Source organism: Pipistrellus kuhlii, unplaced genomic scaffold, assembly GCF_014108245.1.
Source record: "Pipistrellus kuhlii isolate mPipKuh1 unplaced genomic scaffold, mPipKuh1.p scaffold_m20_p_42, whole genome shotgun sequence".
In the NCBI taxonomy this organism is placed as follows: Eukaryota; Metazoa; Chordata; class Mammalia; order Chiroptera; family Vespertilionidae; genus Pipistrellus; species Pipistrellus kuhlii.
The window spans coordinates 1,191,702-1,214,291 of NW_023425543.1; the positions used below are offsets into that span (position 1 = coordinate 1,191,702).

General features: G+C 47.9%; 1 protein-coding gene across 3 annotated transcripts in view; it reads right to left on the minus strand.

The window, feature by feature from the left end:
• The window catches only part of AKAP13 (A-kinase anchoring protein 13), a 149,397-nt gene that overhangs the window by 61,592 nt on the left and 65,215 nt on the right, over positions 1-22,590 (minus strand). For 2 of the 3 annotated variants that reach the window (XM_045572006.1, XM_045572004.1), the window contains exons 6-8: positions 19,702-19,900; positions 14,882-17,894; positions 10,181-10,314 (exon numbers count right to left, since the gene is read on the minus strand). In XM_045572006.1, the coding sequence (XP_045427962.1) occupies positions 10,181-10,314; positions 14,882-17,894; positions 19,702-19,900 (3,346 nt within the window). Of the gene's footprint in view, positions 1-10,180; positions 10,315-14,881; positions 17,895-19,701; positions 19,916-22,590 lie in introns of all 3 variants that reach the window. The other variant, XM_045572005.1, reaches the window with a different exon arrangement.

Genomic DNA, 22,590 nt, shown 5'->3' on the forward strand with positions numbered 1-22,590 from the left:
AAGATAGCTCCTGTTTCTCTGGATTTCCTTCCGGTTCTTGGCCTTCGCCTTCACCAAATGGCTCCTGTTGGAACGAGTGAACAGCCACCTCTGTCTGAAAAGACGCTTTCAGGGGAGACTACACTCTCAGGACGAGATCTAACGGGTGCAGGTCATGTAGATTCAGAAGCTCCTTCGTTCGTAAGTTTAAATGGCCCTTGGGTTCCTGGGTACAGAGACAAGCACTAGAGGAAACGGGCATCCCTGTTCTGCTCGCTACCAACAAGTGACATGAGCACCCTGGACCTTATCAACCAATGGGACGTGCCAGCCTGGCCAGGGATGCTCAGTGGATAGAGCACCGGCCCGCAGACTACAGGGTCGCAGGTTTGATTTTGGTCTACAGCGCGTTCCTCAGTTGTCGGAGGCAATCAATCCATGTGTCTCACATGGATGATTCTCTCTCTCTGTATCTCTCCCCTCCCTTCCATTCTCTCTAAAAATCAATGGAAAAATATCTTTGGGTGAGGATTAATAACAACACACACACACACACACACACACACACACACACACACACTCTCTGCATAAAATAGTGCATTGCTAGAAGCATTTTGCTAACTTATTCAGATGGTGTGTGCTGGGTCGGATGACTGGCAGCATTGACTGGTGGTGAGCTACCTAAGGACGATGCATCGGACAAATCAGGTAACCCAAGGAGATAGTGTAAGTAACAGATCAGATCATCAAGTGTCATCAGGGCCAAGCCTTGAGCTTCTAGCACTGAGCAGGACACACTGTGTCTGACTTGCCCTCTACAAGACTAGCAGTCACATCTCCTCCGCTTCATCAGTGTTTCTGACTCTCTATCCTTCTCCCTTCCTCTCTGTAAAAAAATCAATAAAGTATATTAAAATATAAATATTTCTTTTTTTAAAAAATATATTTTATTGATTTTTCACAGAGAGGAAGAGAGAGGGATAGAGAGTTAGAAATGTCGATGAGAGAGAATCATCGACCAGCTGCCTCTTGCACACCCCCTACTGGAGGTGTGCCTGCAACCAAGGTACATGCCCTTGACCGGAATCGAACCCGGGACCTTTCAGTCCGCAGGCCGACACTCTATCCACTGAGCCAAACCGGTGCCGGCAAAATATAAATATTTCTTTTAATTAATTTCCTTGCAATGTGCACAAATTCGTGCACCAAGCCACTAGTTTGCTTATGAAAAGACCTTCCTAAAGGTACATTTGTTTTGTGAAAATAAATGCCAATACTTAAGGTCCTTTTACATCAAAAATGGCCCAGCAATGCCTCTACTTAGCAGCAGCTGTTTAAATGCCCTGTACAGCTATGTGTATCCAAAAGCAAGAGGTTTGCTTTTAAAAACATTCAACAACTTCCACTTTTTAACTTATGTATAGATTTGTGTAATCATCTCCCTCGGTTACGCTAAATTAGCTATGTGATCAAGTCCTTTTCAGAGGAAAAGAATCAACTAGCCCTCTCTTCCTCTGTTATTAAAATTAAAAGCTCACTTCACATACCCTCCTCCTTGCTCTAGGCTGGACAATGGGTTACAAATCAGAGGAACAGCTGCCAGGAGAATGAGACAGCCTGGCTCGACCACAGCTGCAGCCTCCGTGCTTTCACAGCTTGGTCAGGGGCCCTGCAGGCGCTGGGAAGGGACTTGGTCAGTGACCCTTCTGCCTCCCCATCCCCACACCATGCTAAAGCTCTCCATCTTCCTTGTCTTTGGTGGTATCTTCCTTCTTCCTGGTCCAAGCTTCCACCTAGATCTTCTTTAAAAAAAATATATATATTTTTATTGATTTTTTTACAGAGAGAAAGGGAGAGGGATAGAGAGCTAGAAACATCAATGAGAGAGAAACATCGATCAGCTGCCTCCTACACACCCCCTACTGGGGATGTGCCCGCAACCAAGGTACATGCCCTTGACCGGAATTGAACCTGGGACCTTTCAGTCTGCAGATCGACGCTCTGTCGGCTGAGCCAAACCGGTTTCAGCCCACCTAGAGCTTTAAGGAGGGAGGACCGAGGCCACTTTTCACATTAGTCAAGTTCAGGGCACCTTCGTGTCTACCCGCTCACAAGTGGCTGGTATCCGATAACCTCTAGGGGGAGTCTAAATTAAAAAAAAAAAAAAACACCACGATTTGTTCAGAGATCCTATTCTTAAAAAGGGCAGGCAAGGCTTTGTGTTCTGTTTAAGCCCCACTCCTTCCTGGAGAGCTGTGCCAAGAAACAGACACACGGCAGCACAGACACTGCCGAGTCAGGAACAGAACAGAGACAAGGAAACCCGGGGCGCTACTGGGCCCTGAGGAGCTTGCCACCCCCTTCCTGTCTTCCTGTACCTGAACCCTCAGCAGATGCCCGTCATCTGAATCCACGTGGTCAAGCATCTCCTGAGACCCACCCTGGGAGTGGGGTGTGCCAATGACCAACTATTCCTCAAAGTCTCCAGGACAGTTTTTTGACTTAAAAAGCAGACCCGAGAGCACTGTCCGCATTACCGTCTATACAGGGTTTCCTCTCACAGCTTTAGGAACTCCTCTGAATAGATTTAGCTGCAGCAGCAATTGCATTAGAGCACATGTGTCAAACACAAGGCCCGCGGGCCAAATCCGTCCCGCCAGGCCTTGCAATGTGGCCCGCACCGCGCTGTCATCACTGCACTCCGCTGCGTTTCCATCACAATGACAGTTTATGACTGTTCAGTAAACCATTCGGCCCGCGATTTAGGCTGGATTTTAGATTTTGGCCCCTTCTCTGATTGAGTTCGACACCCCTACATTAGAGTAACAGGTCAAGAGAGCCAGGATTTACGTGCTTTCCCTGAGACAAGGAGGAACAGGGAGTCTCAGACAAGGAGAAAAACAATGAGCAGAGAGCCTGCGGCGAGCAGACCGGCACCAGGGAGGAGGGTGGACGAGGGGGGAGGCACAGCTCCGTTTTCCTCCCTCCGATCGCCCCGTTGGGGGCACCTAATGGCTCCTGGGAAGGAACGCGACCCATTGTGTTGTGAGTGCGACGGTGACAGGAACGGGAGGGGCTCCATGGCAACACAATCATGACACACGCATCACTTTCTGGAACCGGAAGAGAGAGACCGGCGGCCCACGTCCAGGCCAGCCGTGCTATCAGCAGGGAAAAGTCCCCGGAGGGAGACGTTAATATTCCACTCGATGCCTCATGGTGCAATGCCGCCAAAAGCAAACAGCAGGAAGAACACGGGTGGGGGGCAGGCCTCAACAGCAGATAACGCCTGCCCAGGTGCCAGGACCCGGCTGTCACTCCCGGCTCATTACTTGGTCTCTCTCAGCAGGTCTTCTTTGGGGGTACATCTTCCTCATCTGACCCTTCACGGCACTCCCAGTTTCTATTACAATATTCAACACACAAGCTGGTATGTGTGTGTGAAAAGCAAAGACTAGGATCTACTTTTGGAAATTCACAATAGGAACTCTCCAAAGAAGGAAATCCATTCGAACAGCACAATTTATTTAGGGATCTTTGTTATTAGTGTTTGAAGGAAGGTACATATACCCCTCCAAAAATGGACCTATGACCTAAAATGAAGCAGTTCTATAAAATAAAAAAGGAGGTTATTAATATGACTTATTTTTAGACTCCAGAGGGGGGGAAAAAACTCCTTGGAAAATGTTCCCTACAAAGTGATTAAGAATTTTGCTGTTGATTTTAAAAGTCCCACATGATTGTCTGCTTGGTCCAATACATGAGAAATACACCCCAATATTTATTAATTTATCCAAATTATTTCACACTGATCAAGATTTAAGATCTGCTGAAACCAGTTTGGCTCAGCGTATAGAGCGTCGGTCTACGGCCTGAAAGGTCCCAGGTTCGATTACGGTCAAGGGCATGTGCATTGGTTGCGGGCACATCCCCAGTAGGTGGTGTGTAGGAGGCAGCTGATCAATGTTTCTCTCTCATCGAGGTTTCTAGCTCTCTATTCCTCTCCCTTCTCTCTATAAAAAAAAATCAATAAACTATATTAATAATAAAAAAAAAAGATTTAAGATCTGCAAGGAACTTTAGAGAGTACCTAACCGCTATCAAAGGAGAAAATAGAGACGAGAGAAATTAAAATAGCTCAAGGTCACTTAAAAATAGAGCCAGGTCAGTACATTACATCCTCCCCTACATTACCTACAGATATATTTACACTAAGGATACAGCTTGTGGCTTTCCGATCTGGGGTTCCTTTCTGCAGCACTTGTTTTGCAACTATCTCCTGCAGAAGAGCATGTGCCGAAATTTCCTGGAAACTCCATTTCAGAGGAGACATAAAAAAAAAAAAAAAAAAAAAGAGTGCTCCAAAAACTTGGTATGAAAAAGCTGAGGAGTAAGTTTCTTTGTGGTTGAAACCAATTCTAGCTTTGGACCCAAAAGGGCCAATTAGGGCCAGTCTACTGGCAGCTGCGAGAGGCCAATTTGCGTTTTCCTAGGTGACACATGCACCACAAAACTGCACAGCAAATATGATCGCAGGCACATCTTTTTTTTTCTTTTTTCTTTTTTAATATATTTTATTGATTTTTTACAGAGAGGAAGGGAGAGAGCTAGAGAGCTAGAAACGTCGAAGAGAGAGAAACATCGACCAGCTGCCTCCTGCACACACCCCACCGGGGGATGTGCCCACAACCGAAGTACATGCCCTTGACCGGAATCGAACCCGGGATCTCTCAGTCCGCAGACCGACGCTCTACCGCTGAGCCAAACCGGTTTCGGCTGCAGGGACGTCTTTTAAGGGACTTTTCAAAAATTGGAAAGGGTTAAGTGAGGGTAGGGTCTATGAGCCATTCTGAGCAGCGGCGTGTGGCTGTCAGGCTCCCTGTACTTTCCTCTGGCAGCTGAGCAGGCGGGCTGAGAGGAGCCACTGGAAGCAAAGCTTTTTTCCAGACTCTTGGACTGGGGATGGAAATGCAAGCTCGCCCCCTTGAGACAAGAGGAAGGAAACGTAGTGTTCCACTGAAAAGAAAAGTGTGGAGAGAACGAAGGAGACGATCGCAATCAGAATCTGTCCAACCGTACCCTCATCACCGCCTTGAAGAGACAAGTATTAATGCTGTTGTAAAAATAATTACGAATGCCGGAACTGGTTTGGCTTAGTGGATAGAGCGTCGGCCTGCGGACTGAAAGGTCCCGGGTTCGATTCCAGTCAAGGGCATGTACCTTGGTTGGGGGCACATCCCCAGTGGGGGGTGTGCAGGAGGCAGCTGATCGATGTTTCTCTCTCATCAATGTTTCTACTCTCGATCGCTCTCCCTTCCTCTCTGTACAAAACCAATAAAATATATTTTTAAATAATAATAATAATAATTACAAATGGAAATTCAGTGACTTTGATGTGTGGCTGTGAAGCTCTAAAGAGGGGAGCAGGGTTCTGATGGAAAATGCTCTCTTGCTTAGAGAGCATGCTTTTCTTAAAGGAAGACTAGACTTTCCCAGGAACCCAATACTCAACTCAACATATGGGGTTTTCGAGTTGTGTTTGGACACATTTGCTCCTGAGGATTTGGCTGCTGGGACCACTGGCTAATCAGCTTATGCGATGAGCATGTGGAAAAGGGATTATCACAGAGGTACATCAATGAGCGGGTACCCCAGGGAGGCAAGTTCCGCCCAACGAACTTGGCCACACGCGGAAGAGAAGGTTCACAGGAGACGTGGAGCATGCGGGCTGCAGCATGGGGACTTGGCGAAGGAAGCAGGAGACGGAATTCTTTCCTGGCAGCCGCCTTGGAGCACAGCTCAAGCTGAAGGACCCACAAGGGCTTCTGTTGTGGACGGAAGGGTTCAATGTCATCTCTGTACCTAGTCGTCTCATTCTTTTGAAAACCAAAGGCAGATCTGGAAAAATCTTAATTTCTGCACCAAAAACAAACTCTTTGGACAAACACCATCTTGGTGGTATTTTGCTGAAGCTAACCATATTAGAGTAAGAACATGAGACTTGTTTAAAAAGGAGTCAGCTTTGGTCCTGAGATGGCGAATGGAATTTCTCCAGCTTTCACTGAGAGCATGGGAGGCTGATGGAATGGTTTTAGAACATCAGTGTGGCCGAAACCGGTTTGGGTCAGTGGATAGAGCGTCGGCCTGCGGACTTGAAGGGTCCCAGGTTCGGTTCCGATCAAGGGCACGTGCCTTGGTTGCGGGCACATCCCCAGTGGGAGGTGTGCAGGAGGCAGCTGATCCATGTTGCTCTCGCATTGATGTTTCTGACTCTCTCTCTCTCTCTCCCTCTCTCTCCCCCTTCCTCTCTGTAAAAAAACCACTAAATAAAATTTATTAATAATAATAATAATAAAACAACTTCGGTGTAGATGAGCCTGAGTCAGGGGTACTTGTTTAAAATGCTGAACCCCACCCACGTGACCTGGACTCCCCAGAGCGGCCCCTCAGGATGGCTCTCCTGGGAACCACAGTATGCTGAGTAGGAACAGTGCTCACACAGAAGATGAATCTAATCTACAGAGGGAACTAGTGAGATGGGGCGGGCCACTAAACCGATCTGAATTCACTGCCTCTCCTTGAAGGTAAAGGAGTTGAACTTCAGCTAATCATTCAGGTTCATTAAAATTCTAAATGTCTCCCAGCCTCCCATCTTAAATTAAGGTCTGATGCTATTCTTGCAGCTTTTTAAAAAAAAAAAAAAATTAATAGCCTTATCACTATTTCTTTTTTTAAATATATATATATATTACTAATTTTTTTACAAAGAAGAATGGAGAGGGAGAGTTAGAAACATTGATAAGAGAGAAACATCAATCAGCTGCCTCCTACACACTCTCTACTGGGGATGTGCCCGCAAGAAACGTACATGCCCTTGACTAGTATCGAACCTGGGACCCTTCAGTCCGCAGGCCGACGCCCTAGCCACTGAGCAGAAATGGTTAGGGCTATTACTGCAGCTTTTATAATAATGTCCAACAAGCAGGAACTGAGTCTCGGTTGTTCCAGGAACCACCTCAGGCCACTGGTTACTTAAGTGGGTGAAAAGAACACTGGATTCTGAAGCTGTGACACTGGCTGATGTCACGCTGTCCTCACTGGGCCAGGCTCAGCGCCTGATATACATTTTAACTTGCCAAGGGGCAACAGAACAGAACAGATCTTCCAACCAGGGAAGGTGTAAGAGGGGATGATGTTGAATATTAAACTGTGACTTAACGTTACAGCTTTGGCAACATTTAATAACAAACCACAACCGTCCTGGGTATGACTGGATGACCTGCCTCCTAAGCCGCAGGCTCCACGTCGGAACCACTCGCAGCCCGGGGAAGAGACATCTGTTAGGACCATCTACAGTCTCCAGAGAAACCTGCAGCAGTGATCACGTTACCGTGTTTTCTTTGAAAAACAAGCAAGCGCTAATCTTGCTATTGCCTAGTTCCTTCATGAATCATGCTTTTCAGCATCATTAGCCTCTAAAGTATGAGCCCATTTATAGCACAACAAGTCAGGTAGGTTAAGGATGAAAAAAATCACTCCTCGGGTTGTGTGACAGGTATCAGACAACCGAACCAAAGCAAACAGGAACTCAATTGTACTTTTCATTAAATACTCCGTAGTGTGCCACGCTCAACCGAGGTCCCTGTCTAGTGACAATAAGTACGTTGAGATGGTTACCAAACAGGGAGACTTCTAGAAGAATTTAAAACATAGTCCTTGTTGATGTATGCTAGAAAATGGCCGTAAATGCACCTACAGAGCACAAGATACACAAATTCTTCCTGTTTTACCTTCAGAAGAGGATGATTCAGTGACAATGATTCGATGAAGCAAGGACTGGCCTGTTCCCAAGGCCAACACAGGGTCCGGGCATGTGTCAGAAAGATCGGATTAAATAATATTAAACAAACGCCACTCCACCCTCAACTACAACCACAAGCTCCAGCAATCCTTTCGGGCTGCAAACAGGTCCCAGAGGTTAAAGCGAGAGGAGAAACGGAGGAGGACCCTGAGCTGTGGAAAAGCTAAGTCACAGGCTAGTTTGGAGAGACATAGACGGGAGCTCTGCCTTCCTGCTTGCTGTCAGTGACTAGAGCGCTCACCATGAAACCGATGACTGATATAGAAAACAAGCCCATTGGTGCTTTCTTTTCAGCCACTGATGCTGAAAATATTCTCTAGTCCAGGAGCCCACTGCCTGCTTTGTGTACAGCCTATGACAAAACCTAAAAGTGGATTTTACATTATTACATGTCTCAAAAATATTATCCAAAAAAGAGTATTTTGTAACACATGAACATTATATGAAATTCAAATTTTAGTGTCTATAAATAAAGCTTTTTCTGTTTTTTTTTGCGTTTTTTTTTTTTGTAACCCTCACTTGAGGATATTTTCCCGTTGAATTTTAGAGAATGGAAGGGAGGGGCCTACAGGCTGGGGGCAATTGAGCGCCTGCCCCTGGTGGTCAGTGCGTGTCATTGCATCCAGTCATTCCGCCATTTGGCCGATCAGCATATTAGGCTTTTATTATATAGGATGAGGCACACTGACCAACCAGAGGAATATTATTTTTCTCAATGCCCAAAACGAGAGAACAGGAAAACAATGAGGGAGCTTTTTATTTTTAAAAATGTTTTGTCTTCTTCTTTATAATTGACAAGATGACATCACAATGGAGACAGCGCTCATGGGAAAGCAAGCATTGGGCTGTGCTCTAACCACTGCCCTGTTGAGATGGAGGACTGAGAAACGGGCACTTGAATTGAAGGATATGAGTTTGTTCCTTCTCTTTTTGTAGGGGCTTCTGGAAACAAAGGCTCATGTACCCTACCAAAGCAGGGTGTGTTCTCTTTTCTTTCCCCGGGGACAAAACGCCACCCAGGCATTAGTCATGAGTATTATCTGCAATAAGGAGCTGGAAGGAACAGCACCTCCCTCCCTATGCACTCCAATAAAACCAGGCTTGTTTATCACAGTTCTGACACTTGAAACAGGCTGGGAGGGTACAGTGCTGTTTATCTACTAGTGGTGCTTTAAGAAGATCTACCACTTGGCCCTCTGAAGAACAAAACCAGTACACCCTCTGGTCCAGACAGGGAGGACTGGTTTTCTGAGAGGAAATGGAATTGAGTGAAGTAACTTGATTTTCAGTTTCCGAAAGGTTTTTGTTTTTCTTAAACCACGTGGGGTCTCTAATGGAAAGCAATGTTTCTCTCTACAAGTTGAGGTTCCAACAGAAACCGGTTTGGCTCAGTGGATAGAGCATCGGCCTGTGGACTGAAAGGTCCCAAATTAGATTCCGGTCAAGGGCATGGACCTTGGTTGCGGGCACATCCCCAGTAGGGGATGGGCAAGAGGCAGCTGATTGATGTTTCTCTCTCATCGATGTTTCTAATTCTCTATCCCTCTTTCTTCCTCTCTATAAAAAAAAAAAAAAAAAAATCAATAAAATATATATATTTTTTAAATAAAATAAATTAAAAAAAAAACAAGTTGAAGTTCCTTATTTTGAAAATTCATAGCTTTAAAGAAGAAGCCCAGAGTTGGCACATGCATGGGGTGCAATCAATGTCTCTCTCTCTCTCACATCAATGTTTCTCTCTTTCTCCCCTCCCTCCTTCCCTTCCACTCTCTATAAAAAGAAAATCAATTGAAAAAATATCCTTGGGTGAGGATTAGCAAGAAGAAATAATATCTCAATAGAGCTATTATGAAAAAAAACAAACAAAAACACAAAGCACACCTACTAAACATTTTTTTTCATCACTAAAATCGACATACTTCATATTGCAGATAGAATATTGAGCTGTAAGTTAAAATCTCTTTTTTGCTATCAGTTTCTATATAAAGAAAAAGAAAGGATCAGTTTTAGAGCTAACATCCCTTTGGCAATTCTCGTTTTGTGACACATTCAACTGGATGACAAACCAAAAGGTCTTGCGCTCGCAGGGAAAGTAAAATCTTTTCCATTACCATCTCCAAGGGATCCACTGGGGAAGGCCCATTACAGACCTCTGCCTGTGGTACACACCACGTATGAAGGCTTACTGAATGCATTTCCACGGGTATACGTCATGGAACAAGCGAGAAAGGGGAAAGGCACTACCATGAAAAAAATAAAAAAACCATAAACAGAAAAACAAGGCCGTAAAGCAGACCAGTATGCCAGGCCTTGTGCTGGTGAAGATCCAAGGCCACTCACCGCCTGCGTCTTCAGGCTCTGTCCCGTCCCCGAAGGAGCAGCTGTGTTGCCTGCAGCCACCTCCTCAGAAACTGAGCTCGGCCTGGGATCCCTCAGGAAGTCCACCTCGTCATCAGCCTTGGTGTCTGGCATGTCTGAGGAGGACACGAGGGTTACAAAGTGCATCTGAAAAATTGATTCCTGTGCCTTACTATGTACACAACATGCTCCGGGTTTTGTGTGCTTTTGTTTGCTTTGGGGGGTACATGGAAAAGTGGGGGTCATCTCTGACCCTATGCTGAGCTATTCCTTTATGACATGGTTCTCCCTGGCTTTCCTATGGGTTTGTAGGTAAGGGAAGGTCCAATTCAATGTTTACTGAACTTGTTTTCACCACGGACTTTTCATGAAAAAGGAAGTGCGCTGCTGACTTAATATGCTCCAAGGTAACAGCTTACCGGCTGAAGCTAGGGGGTCGACCTTGACCGTCATCCAAGAGGCAAGAGATGCTTGCATTTGTACAGGACAACAAAGAAAGCGCCGAGGTAAAGCCTTTGAGAAGAGTCTTTCTTTAAAAAAAAACATTACACAGACCAGAATGGCTCAGTGGTTGAATGTTGACCTATGAACCAGGAGGTCATGGTTTGATTCCCGGGTTGCAGGCTCAAACCCCAATGTGGGGGCATGCAAGAGGCAGCCAATCAATGATTCTCTCTCATCTACCTCTCTCTCCCTCTCTCTTCCTTTCTGAAATGAATAAAAATATTTTTTTAAATAAAAAACACTACATACACTCATTTACCCAGAACTGCAAAAGACTGTTCTACTAAACTATTTTTTTGTTTTAACTTTTGTTTCTCCCCAAATCAAGACATAATCACAAATAGCAATTCCTTCTCTCTCTCTCTCTCTCTCTCTCTCTCTCTCTCTCTCTCTCTCTTTCTTTTTTTTTTTTTTTTTTTTTTAAAGTTTTTACATGTCTTCTCTAGAATTATGCTCAACACAGACCAAACAATGGTGGTTACTTGGTCACCATATGGTTAAGCAAATACAGGAAGGACTTGCTAAAATGCCTGAGGCAAATTTAGGCTTTTGGCACTTCTTTGAAGGGGACTGATGATCGAACAGTCAAAATTCACCTTGATAATCCAAACACAAGTGGAACGGTCATCTCAATTTCACGTGGAAAACTTCCTGTGGTTGTTATTAACCTGGTCATGCCACCGCTCTGGCAGAGAGAATGCAACCTACACCAAGGAGCAGGGAGGCTTCTCCCAAAAAACGGTTATATTAAACTAGAGGCCCGGTGCACAAATCCGTGCACACTGAAAGGGAATTAATTAAAATTAACATTAATTTTAATACTGCTATTCGCCCTTTATAATACAAGTGTCAGAGATGAAAGAAAATCAGTAAAATGTATGTGAAAACATATAAATTGATTAATAAACAGTAATAACATGATATAACAAAGACATGATACAGAAACAACAAAAACATGATTTAAAGATGTTGATAAAAACAATGACTGATAAATTGATTTAAACTCATTCTACTATCTCCCTGTACACCACATTGAGTAAAAACACTTCCAGAGTGCTTGACTAATTTCCCTTGTGATGAAGTATTTACAACTTAAACTTTCAAACGCGAGAGAAAGCAACATATAACTGGCCATGTCTGAAAAAGAGTTTAGGTAGGAATATTTCTACCCTGTCTATAGAGTTTGTCTTGTGATTTATTAATAGTCACCACAAATGCTGGCGTCACGGGAATCTGTCTTTGAATTAATTTAAATGGGAGGCCAGTGTCAGACGGGGACAAATCAATTCTTGGAATCAGAACAACCTCTCTTTCTGCAGGTCCCGTTAATACTTCAGCTTCAATGATGTTAGGTTGAAACCTTTTGATAATAAATCTAGTACCATTACAAAGTCCCCATGTCCTATTCAGATTTCTCATTAGCATGATGATTTTCAATTTTAATTTATGACATGGCATACCTGAAGGAGTAATACTATTAAGAAATTTGGTGGGGGCTTTATATGTACCGCGCATGCGCGAGTCAATGTTTATTTTTAAATTGCCAGAGCGGGGCATGTGCCGGCCAGCCGGCTGATGAGACATACAGTTGGTCACTTAGCTTTTTATTTATATACATATACATATACATATACATATTCATATACATATTCATATACATATTTGTATACATATAGTGCCCTAATAGGGCACTGTGACATGCACAAGGGTCTACTTCAGATTTAGGAAAGCTATATTTCTATAAACAAACCTTTATAAATGTCTCCTCTCTTTGACCCTGTAATTATAGAATCTTACTAGCAGTTTAAAAACCGGCAAGGAAATCCCAAGAATCGAACTCAGTCCTGTATTTCGAAAACGTGATTAAATTAAAAAATCTGACTAAGCCTTCCTTGACCAAGATATTTCAAGGTGAACCGGAGCAGACGTTTCAGTGTTGTTGCGATTTGTTTTGTTTTGCTTTTTTTATTTATTTATTTACTTGGGGGATGTGATTTTTGGTATGACCTTGCTATCCTTTACCCATCAGCTGATAAGACGGCTTTTTGGCAAGCGCTGGCCAGTCTCAACGGTAAACAGTGATTACTGACACTTGACTGGCTTGACTCACTCGTGTACAAGCCGTTTCCCACAGGCCTGTGACCGGTGCTCTCGGGGTGTGTTTTCTCACCAGAAGTGTGTGTTTTCCCCCATTTCGATTTCTATTTGGCTTAATCCACAGCAGCAGACAGACAGACAGAAGCCAGGGCCACAGGGCTCCTCCCGATCAGCAGGTAAACTCGTGGCCCCTCACTCATGCAACAACAGGCTGGCTGTACTCATGAATGGAATAAATATAAGGAACTTCCTAGAAAATACCCTTGTGCTCTGAGATCACACTCAGGGGCTTTTTTCCAGTGGGCTTTCCCCAATCCGGGCCATTTTTCTGAAGAAAGCGGAGATTTTTATCGCTGGCCACTTCCCTCTGTAATGTGAGACCCTGGGCCCTGAGCACAGATGACTGCTCTGGGGAACCGAACAAGTCACTCGCCCACACGTATCAACCCACAGCCCCAAACCCAGAGGTACCGGTGAGCCGGCGTTCGCCTCGTTTTCCTTCCTAAAACTTTAAGATCTCTGCTATATACTTACGTGGTAATAAATATGAAATTCTCCCTGGATTCTACCTTTTTCTCGGAGGGCACTAGAGACACAAAGCTCATACAGTTCACATGGCCTCGCGTTAGTTTTCACTGAGCCAGGAAGAGAAATCATTCCAGCCCATTGGCCAAAGACCCAAATGCAAGAACATAGGCCGGCATCGGCTTACAGCCATTGCCATTCTTCCCAAATGTCAACCTGCCCGGCCCCCAAAATAGACTTGTTTTTGTGCCTTGTTTTAAAGAGTAGAGAAACCTCGCTGAGAAAACAGCCAACAAATTTCTCCCACTAACAATATAAAACATCAATAAAATTAAATCCCAAAGTCACCAAAAAACGCTACCGCACGTTTCTTCAATACCCCACTTGAATTTTTTTTTTTTTTTTTTTAAGGTTACGAATGATTAACAATGCTTTTTCGGGGAAATGACAATTGTGTTTGCACTGCTCTATTTCCTAAGCAACGCCTTTTCGAGTTCTGTTTGTTCATGTCTCTACACACCCCACCCCCACGCTCTTAACTCGGAATACACTTGAATGGGTTTTCAAAAATGAGGAGAAAAAGCATCGAAAATACAATCCAGCAGTAAAAAACAAAGCAGGCGAGGTCTTACCTACAACAGCGTGGGGTCAGACATGGAGACGGGTCCCCTGCCTGTACCTGGGAACAGGTGGTGGGACCAGAGCGAATGGCACTGACCTTGGCAGGTTCGGGGAGTGACACGGAGCCTGACTCCAGCTTCGGCTCCGGCCAACTCCCGGGGAGAAGTTGTGTTCAGAGCCGGCTGCGCTCTGAGGACATGGAGCAGGCAGCCGGCTGAGCAATCAGCTCCCTGCAGCTGCTTCTCTGAGATAAGCAGACAGCGCGTCTGCCCTGTGACAGCAGCTCAGCAGACCGCGCTGGGGCGGAAATCCTGCATCCTATGGCTGCGCCGGGCAGGGGCCTGCGTTCCCAGACTCTGCCCAAAAGCCACAGGCCACGGGGCGGGAGGTCTGGTCCGAGAGCAGGAAGAGGAGGGGGTCCCCACCCCCCTCGGATGACCTAATACCACCGTTTGGGATGTTAGGCCATCGGCTTACAGCTAAGTTATTCATGAAACCGCTGGCTGGATTTGCTTAGAACACAGACCCGGATGGGGAAGGAGTTTCAGGCTGTAAATAAAACACTCTTTCTCGGCGCTGTCTCTGAGGGCTCTGGGGGAAAGGCCTCAGCCATGTGAACACAGACCCCTGCGAAATTCCTTCATCATTTTAGAACAGCAGGGACCTAGCAGACATGGCGCTCCAGGTTAAGAAGACTGGACCCCAGGGTGGCAAACAGAACACCTACAGACTCAGGCAATCAAGCTGGGGTCTGTTCAGAATTGGTTGGGGGGTAGGAGGGGGCGTGTCTCTCCTGGGGGTGGTGACTATTCACTTAGCAACCTGCCCAGTGAATGCAAGACCTCTCACCAGCCAGGACACCTCTGCTCCTACCTGCCCATCAGAGATCGCGAGGGAACTGCCTCTCAGGTTAACGTCACGTTCTGCTTCGCTCACCTGTTGCCGGCTCAGCTCCTTGAACTTGTGGAATCGTCTTCTCTGGCTCTTCCCTTCCAGCAAAGCATCCGGCAGGGCTCCCGGGCGCACTGCCCGCTGCTGGGGTCCCCCCGGGCAGGGGGGCGGGCACTTTCCCTGCAGGAGCGCTCGCCAGCTGGTCAGCCCCCGGCCCTGGCTCTGCGGGACTGGACGGTGGCATGTCACTGACGTGCCCCTCGGCTAGCAGGCCTCTGGAGGCCTTGACTCGCTCGATGACGGCATCCACTATACGACTCGCAGCCTCCTCGATGGATTCTCCGCCCGTAGGCGGGTGACCGGCCTCGGCAGATGCGGCGTGAGGGGCAGGGGGAGCCTTGTCATCGCTGGTGGCGGGCCCTGTCTCTGTGGGGCGCTCCTGGGCAGTGGGCTGCAGGGGGACAGAGCACGTGCTGTCCATCTGGGCCTCCTCGGAGGCATCCCTGCCACAGCGGAGGGGGGCTCCCTCCGGCTCCCCTTTCTCCCCAACAGGAGGCACCGTCTCTGGGGTTGCAGCACCCTGGAGGTCAGCCCCCCCTTTGTCTGGTGAGGCTCCTGGCAAAACCTGGATCCCGTTCTTGGGGCTCAGCAAGCCCTCCGGAGCGGGGAGGTCTCGGGCTCCGTGCGATAAGGCCGTTCCTCCGGCTTCCGCAGTTCCTTGCAGAGCGTTACCCCCTGCGCCATCCAGTGCCATGTTTCCACTTGCCGCGGTCTCTCCTTGAGTGTCTGTCACTCCATCCACCGCACAGGGTCCATTGCAGTCAGGAGCCTGGGATGCATCTGGTGGAAGGCCCGGCGGTGGCGGAGGGCGTGAGCTGCTCTGCTCTGCACCCACGGCTTCCTGGCCCGCGTCTGCAGCCAGGCCTGCTCCTGGTGGCACCAGGCTGTGTGCGGCCCCACCTTCAGGCAGCGGCGAGGCTGGTGGGGCCACTTCCTTGTTGTGTTTGGTTTCTGCGCTCAGACAGGCCGAGGGTGTGCCCCGGGAGCCGCCGTGCTCGAGTGCCGTGTTCTGGGCGCAGGCAGCCAGGCCGGGCTCTCCCTGGGCCCCTGGGGACTCCTGTCCCGGGGGGTCTGGCCCCTGCCCTTCCCGCAGCACCCCTGGAGGAGGAGCGCCTTCCGTGGTGGAGGAGCCAATCGCTGCGTTCAGTTTGTCACCTTGTCCCTGAGCTGCAGAGTTTTCTGGAACCACAGGGTCGTTTCCTTCTTCGGTCCCGTTGGAATCAGAGGCCACAGGGGCCTCGGCCACGTGGAGCTGGGAAGGGTCGGAGCCCCCCTCCGTGTTCCTAGCTTCAGGGGCTGTTGGGAGGCGGGGGCCCTCCTGCTCCCAGCCGAATCCTACAGGACTGGCGTTGCCCATGCTGGGCGGAGGGTCCGGGGCGGTGTCGGGGGAGGGCAGGCCAGCTGCAGGGTCTTCTAGCGGCTGCTTATGGGGATCGCCCCGACCTCCGCCATCTGTACGGTCTGCGGCGGGACGTGGCCCGGGAGCTGCTGTTCCCTTTTCACTCTGGGAGGGGACAGGAGAGAGGGCGTCGGCCTTCGTTACTGATTCACCGCCTGGCGGAGGGAAAGTCCAGCCTGCTGTCCCCGCCTGCTCTGGCTCCGGCCCTCGCTCTGCTCTGGTGACAGCAGCGTGTGGCTGGGGCCCCGCTTCAAGCGCGTTTGTCAGAGGCGTCTCTGAGTTCAGACCTCCTGTCTGGCCCTCTGCACCCAAAACTTCAAGGGGACAAACACCCACATCTTCCGGGGTGTCTCTCCCAGGGCCAGGGGTGAGGGTGTCGGCCTGCGGGCCTCCCGGGCAGGCGGCAGTGGGCGGGGGCTGTGCGTGGGGCGGGCCTGGGGCGGTGGCTGTGGGCTGGGTCCCGGCGTCACCGCCAGAGGCCACTGCGCTCTGTCTGCCTGCAGAGGCGGCTGGCGGCGTCTGGTCTGCAGGAGGGGAGCAGACGGGCGGCCTGTCGTCCTGGCTCTGAGGATGAGGTGCATTCGTTTCTGCTTTCTCCTCCAGCAAAGCATCTGCCTGTGGCTGGGGGATGGTTAGATCAGCGGGTGGCGCTGCCCCGTCCGTCAAGAGAGCATCCTCTTGGGCGCCGTCTGACATCTCGCCACTGGCAGCGGCTGGAACGATGGCAGGGCTCTGATCACCACCAGCACGCGCGTCACGACGTCCGGAAGTTTCTGTTTCGGCAGCGTTTTCAGTCGGGGCTCCTCCGTTGCTCAGTACAAGGACCGGCTCAGCAGGCGGGTCACCGTCCGGCGGGCCGGTAGCAGGCACGCAGTTTGGGACAGTGGCTCTATCCGCGGGCTTCCTCGTGGCTTTGACGTCAGAGGCTGCAGCCGCGCTGGCCTCAGAGTTCTCCAATCTCTCCTCTGTCCTTTCCCCAGCTTCCAGCACCTTCTTCTGGGTGGTGGCACCTGGGTGCATGAGGCCGCGATCCGACCCCTCCGCAGTCTCTGGGACACCAGCATCTACCGCCGAACCGCCTACCTGTCCACCTGCAGGGACATGCGGGGCCGGGCCTGCCTCCATGAGTGCGACCCCTGGCTGGGCAGCACCCCCGCTGCTCAGAGACCCCCGGGCTGCGGCCGCGGTGGCAGATGCTGCTCTAGTGTCTTCACTTCCGGTGTCACAGGGCGGGAGGCCTTCTGTCCCCTTCTCCCCGCAATCAGGCATGCTCTGCAGGCAGCTCGGGGGATTAGACGGAGTCTCAGAGTCCGCGGTAGGCTCCACCTCTTCCTCTTTTCTCGCCACGCCTTTATTTTTCTTCCTGCAGGAGCAATCTGTGTTCTCCTCCTTGCCGGCACTGGAGAAGTCTGGGACCCCAGGGCCGTGTGGAGAGCTCTCGGGGCCGGCAGGAGGGGAGGGAAGCTGCGGGCCGTCCGTGGGCGCTGCTGCACAGGGAAGGAGCGAGCCATCGGCGTGCTGGGCAGGGAGCAGACCTGAAGGATCCTGGGCTGCCACCATCAAGGGCATGAGATTGTCCATCTGCTTGAGGTTTGTTTGCTAAAGAGGAAATGAAAAGGAAATGTTTAAAAGCTGTTCATGGGAAAAGATGTCACTGACACTTATGACCAAAAAATCCAGTTGGAGAAAACTGATGATTATTCCAGCTCTTCTGAGGAGGCACGGAGCTGGTCTAAGGAAACACAGAGGCGTTTTTTCTCCTGTTCCCGATATCACTTTTCTCCCTTATAGCCACACAGCCGCTAGGATGACAAAAATAAGCAATAATATAAAAGGTTGAGCCCAGCCAGTGTGACTCAGGGGTTGAACATCCACCTATGAACCAGGAGGTCACGGTTCGATTCCCGGTCAGGGCACTTTACTGGGTTTCAGGCTCCATCCCCAGTGCGGGGCCTGCAGGAGTCAGTCTATCAATGATTCTTATCATTGATGATATCCCAATGATTTGGGATTTCACTAACTGTTCCATCCTCCTCAGGAGAGGCCACAAATGGGTTAAATAAAAACTACAGAATTGTTCCCTAAGGATGTCATTTTGATCAAGATAAAAAGCAAGCTGGATTCTCTCTCTCCCTCTCCCTTCCTCTCTGAAATCAATAAAAATAAAATAAAATAAATACGTAAAACAAAAGCTTCTGTGCTGTGCTCCTTAGCATATTCAAAATTTGCTTGCTTCCAGTTCCTGTTGAAAGCGTAACAGTTTCCTAAAAATTACGAAAGCAGCTCATTAAATTTAATAACAGCCGAACATTACAGAACAGAGGCTGGCAGAAACAAGTGGCACTTCTTGAAGAAAATTACATGCTCCTAACACATGCATCCCCGGACAGTTTCAGTATCTCATGTTTTTTTTTTTTTACCAACTATTCCCATACCTTAGAGTAGCTTTAACATCTGCAAACTGATCATTTCAATTGGACTCTGATTCTCCCAGGAGGGAAAGCATGCCTTCCTGGCAGTCCCTCCCAGGGAAATAATATGACACCTGTCCTGGGACAAACAAGACTGGGAGAGGAAGATGCAAAGCTCCTCATCCAACTCCACAATGAGGTGCGCTGGCCTGCTGGCCTCGGAAGTAAGGCCTGCTCCCAAAGAAGCTTCTGGCACCGAGCTGACCCTAGGTGCCCTTCCATGAAATTATTGCCAAGCTTTTTCCAAATCAAATCATCTCTGAAATCAACTGCGTGGAAAAAGGATCTAAACTTAGCCTTTCAGATGTTGTGGCCGGAGAGCGGTACCCGCATGACGTTCGTATTATCCGTAATCAAAGCTATCAGGGAGTCTGTAATGTTTTTATGTCTGGCAGCAACTTCATCTTGGAGGCCTTGAGTGGATTATAAAATCTTTATTTTTTTTTTATTTTTTTTTGGTGATCTTTGTACCATATAACTATCGATTCAAATAGAGCAGCGCTATCATCACTCATCTCCAAAGTTGTGAAAAGGCTTTTTTCTGAGGAAATCTGGTTCTTGTTCTTTAGCAACGATATCAGAAGCTGCTTTGCCCATTTAATCTTATCAAGTTAAACCAATAAATTTATAAAGATCAACCAACAGATTTCCTTTCACGCCAGGAAAATTTAGTTCTGGCTGTTACATATTTCTATACCTGCAATGTGTCTGTGTATCTTTCATTAATATAAAAGCCTGGCAAAATCCAATGAAAATTCTTTCAGCCCCCCTGAGGCAGCAAACCCAATGCTAGTTCTCATCTATAAGCAGAGAACGGCTTTATTTACAGGTTTCACAATCTTTAGGGGAATCGTTTTGGTTTTAAATACAGCCAAGGTTCACTGGGGGAAGGAGTGAGGGCACAGAGGCCTTACAATGGAAATGTGCTGCCTTACCATCAGCTGCTGCTGGATGTTCATGAGTTTAAAAATGTGCCCGGTGCAACTGTCTGCAGGAAGTGGGGGTTCATGGCGTGCCTGGGACTCGGAGGTTAATGTGTAGACGTCCAGCTCTCGGTGGTGCCTCACGGAGCAGTCTCCGCAGGGGATTTCATAGGATAAACTGCTCCAGGAATCGGGTTCTCCAGCGTTCTCCCTGTAAGCAAGCAGCCTATGGTTAATACAGCTCCGTGCTGCCTCCCAGCACAGGTTTAACCCTAAGACTCACAAAAGAAAGGGAGAGGGAGAGGGAGAGGGAGAGAAACATCAATGGTGAGAGAATCATTGATTGGCTGCCTCCTGCATGCCCCACATTGGGGATGGAGCCCGCAACCTGGGCATGTGCCCTGACCAGGAACTGAACCATGACCTCCTGGTTCATAGGTCAACACTCAAGTACTGAGCCACGCCAGCCGGGCCATCTGGTTTGGACTGTTCCCCAGTGATTCGGGGTATCACTAATTGTTCCATCCTCCCCACGAGAGGTCGAAAATGGGTTAAATAAAAGCTACAGGACTCCTCCCTAAGGATGTCATTTTCATCAAGATAAAAAGAAATCTGGGTTCTTAAAAATAGTTAATGTTATGCTAACAACCCAATAATGAGGAAATGTAAGGAGGATGACTCTGGCCTGGTTTTCAACAGGAGCCAGGCTTGTTAAACATTTCTCTTAAAATTAATAAAACCATAGATGGTTATAATGGGTATGGAAGGACCTATCACTCCACCCATACAATGCAAGAGCACTCCCACTGTTGTTAACGATACGTGGAGGAAGCACATTCAAGATTCTTAAGTCATCACATAGAAAAAAAACACTGCAATGACTATCATATTCTCCTTGTCAACATGATGATCAAATCCTATTCTGAATGAAGCCTTGGTTACAAGAATTTCGAGTTCAAGTATTTTTTCATTAAAAGATAGAACTTTGCTCAACTCGTATCATTACAAATATACCTACCTTCTGTACAAATAAAGCCGACGAAGGTACAGGGATGTGAAAAAGCATTTCTCGGCTAGACCTCAAAACATGAAACATCATCGATCGGCTGCCTCCTAAAGCCTCCTAGTGGGGATCAAGCCAGCAATCCGGGCATGTGTCATGACCAAGAACCAAACTGGGTTGACACTCAACCACTGAGCCACTCAGGCTGGGCTGTAAATTTAACCTTGAAGCTTGGTTTGATAATATCACTACCTCTGTTTAATTAATTGTCTGACAGACATTACTGGCATATCTGCTTACTTAGATTATAGCATATAGACATCTATGGATATAAAAGCCTAACAACCGGTTGCTATGATGTGCACTGACCACCAGGGAGCAGACACTTAAGGCAGGAGCTGCCCCTGGTGGTCAGTATGCTCCCAAGCAAACCTGCAGTCAGCCAACCTCCTGTGGTCCAACCCCCCCCCTCCCCCCCCCCAGCCAGCCAACCTCCTACAGTCCCTTCCCACAGCCGGCTGGCCCTGATCACAGGCCAGGCAGAGGGACCCCTCCTGTGCGCAAATTTGTACACTGGGCCTCTAGTTCTCCAATAAGAAAAAAGCCTTTGATGGCATAACTTGCTCTACTTACCACCACTCAGGAGGCTCTTTTTAAGGCAGAAACAAAAAGCGATACAGTCCCTTCCCGGCAAAATGAGTTTCTATTAACCTTGCCGCTGTTAATTCTCAAAATTCCCTTTCTAATACGTAAACCTTGGGAAATTCCCTTCTGCAACCACCACCTAGTGACCATCTACTTCTCCCGTGCTCTCCTTCCAGAAGAATGTGCTTCTGTTGCTGTAATGACTTCCAAGAGCTGACCCTCCAGGCTCCCCATTCACTGTCCCTGTGGCCTTTTCTTGCTTCCTAGCCCATCCAGAGACCAAAGACTATTCACTGCAATTCTTCTCCCACGGCAATTCTCCCATGAAGACTGACACTCCTCCAGCCTAACTGGTCAGCGGGTCTGGGTGTACCCACACGCTCAGCAAGTCCTCACATGCCAGGCACTATTCTAGGTGCTGGTGATAAAACCAAAACCCATGTCCTGCAGGAGCCTATCTCCGTAGCAAGGGGGACAAGAGCATCCTAGGTAAATTAAACACCTAGGATTCTGGAAGACAGCAAGAGCCATGGAGAAAAATAAAGCAGGCATGAGGGCTGGGATTTTAAATATGGTGGGTCAGGGAAGACCTTGCTGGGGTTACACTGAAGCCAGTACATTTTCTGTGGGTTCAGTACTGGGTAAACCTCTACTGGGCCCACTAATAAAACTGGCAGAGCTCTATGTATAAGGATATCCACTGTAACCTTAAGTATAATAGTATTAAAAATTAGAAGCAACTTAGCCAAGTCAGTAATTAGAGGGCAGTTGGTCAAATTAAAGAACAGACAGATCTACAGATTATTAAAAAATAAAGCTAGTGCATAAAAAGGCCAGACTTTCCATTTCCACAGTGATACCTCCTCTATAGCAGTTTCAAACTTTCACCACATTCAAATAATATAAACTGTAAGCCTGATATAATACTTATGAGAAGCTGATCAGGTATGCTAATGAGGCTTTATTATCATAAATTTTACAGGATCCATAGCAAGTTTTCAACCGTAGGAAACCACAAGTAAGAGGCCACTGCTCAGACACGGGTTAGAGCACCCAAACTGAGTATCCAGATCTGGTTCCTAACGTCAGGATTCATGTGTGTGGTACAATAACATTCAGTAAGCCCAGAGTGAACGCCAACCAACTTCCCAGTGTCCCAGCCAGTGTCCCGGCTGCTATGCAACCATCAACAGCCACCCAGCCTCTGCCTCTCACCTTGTCCAGCACAGGATAACTCACAACCAAGTTCAAAT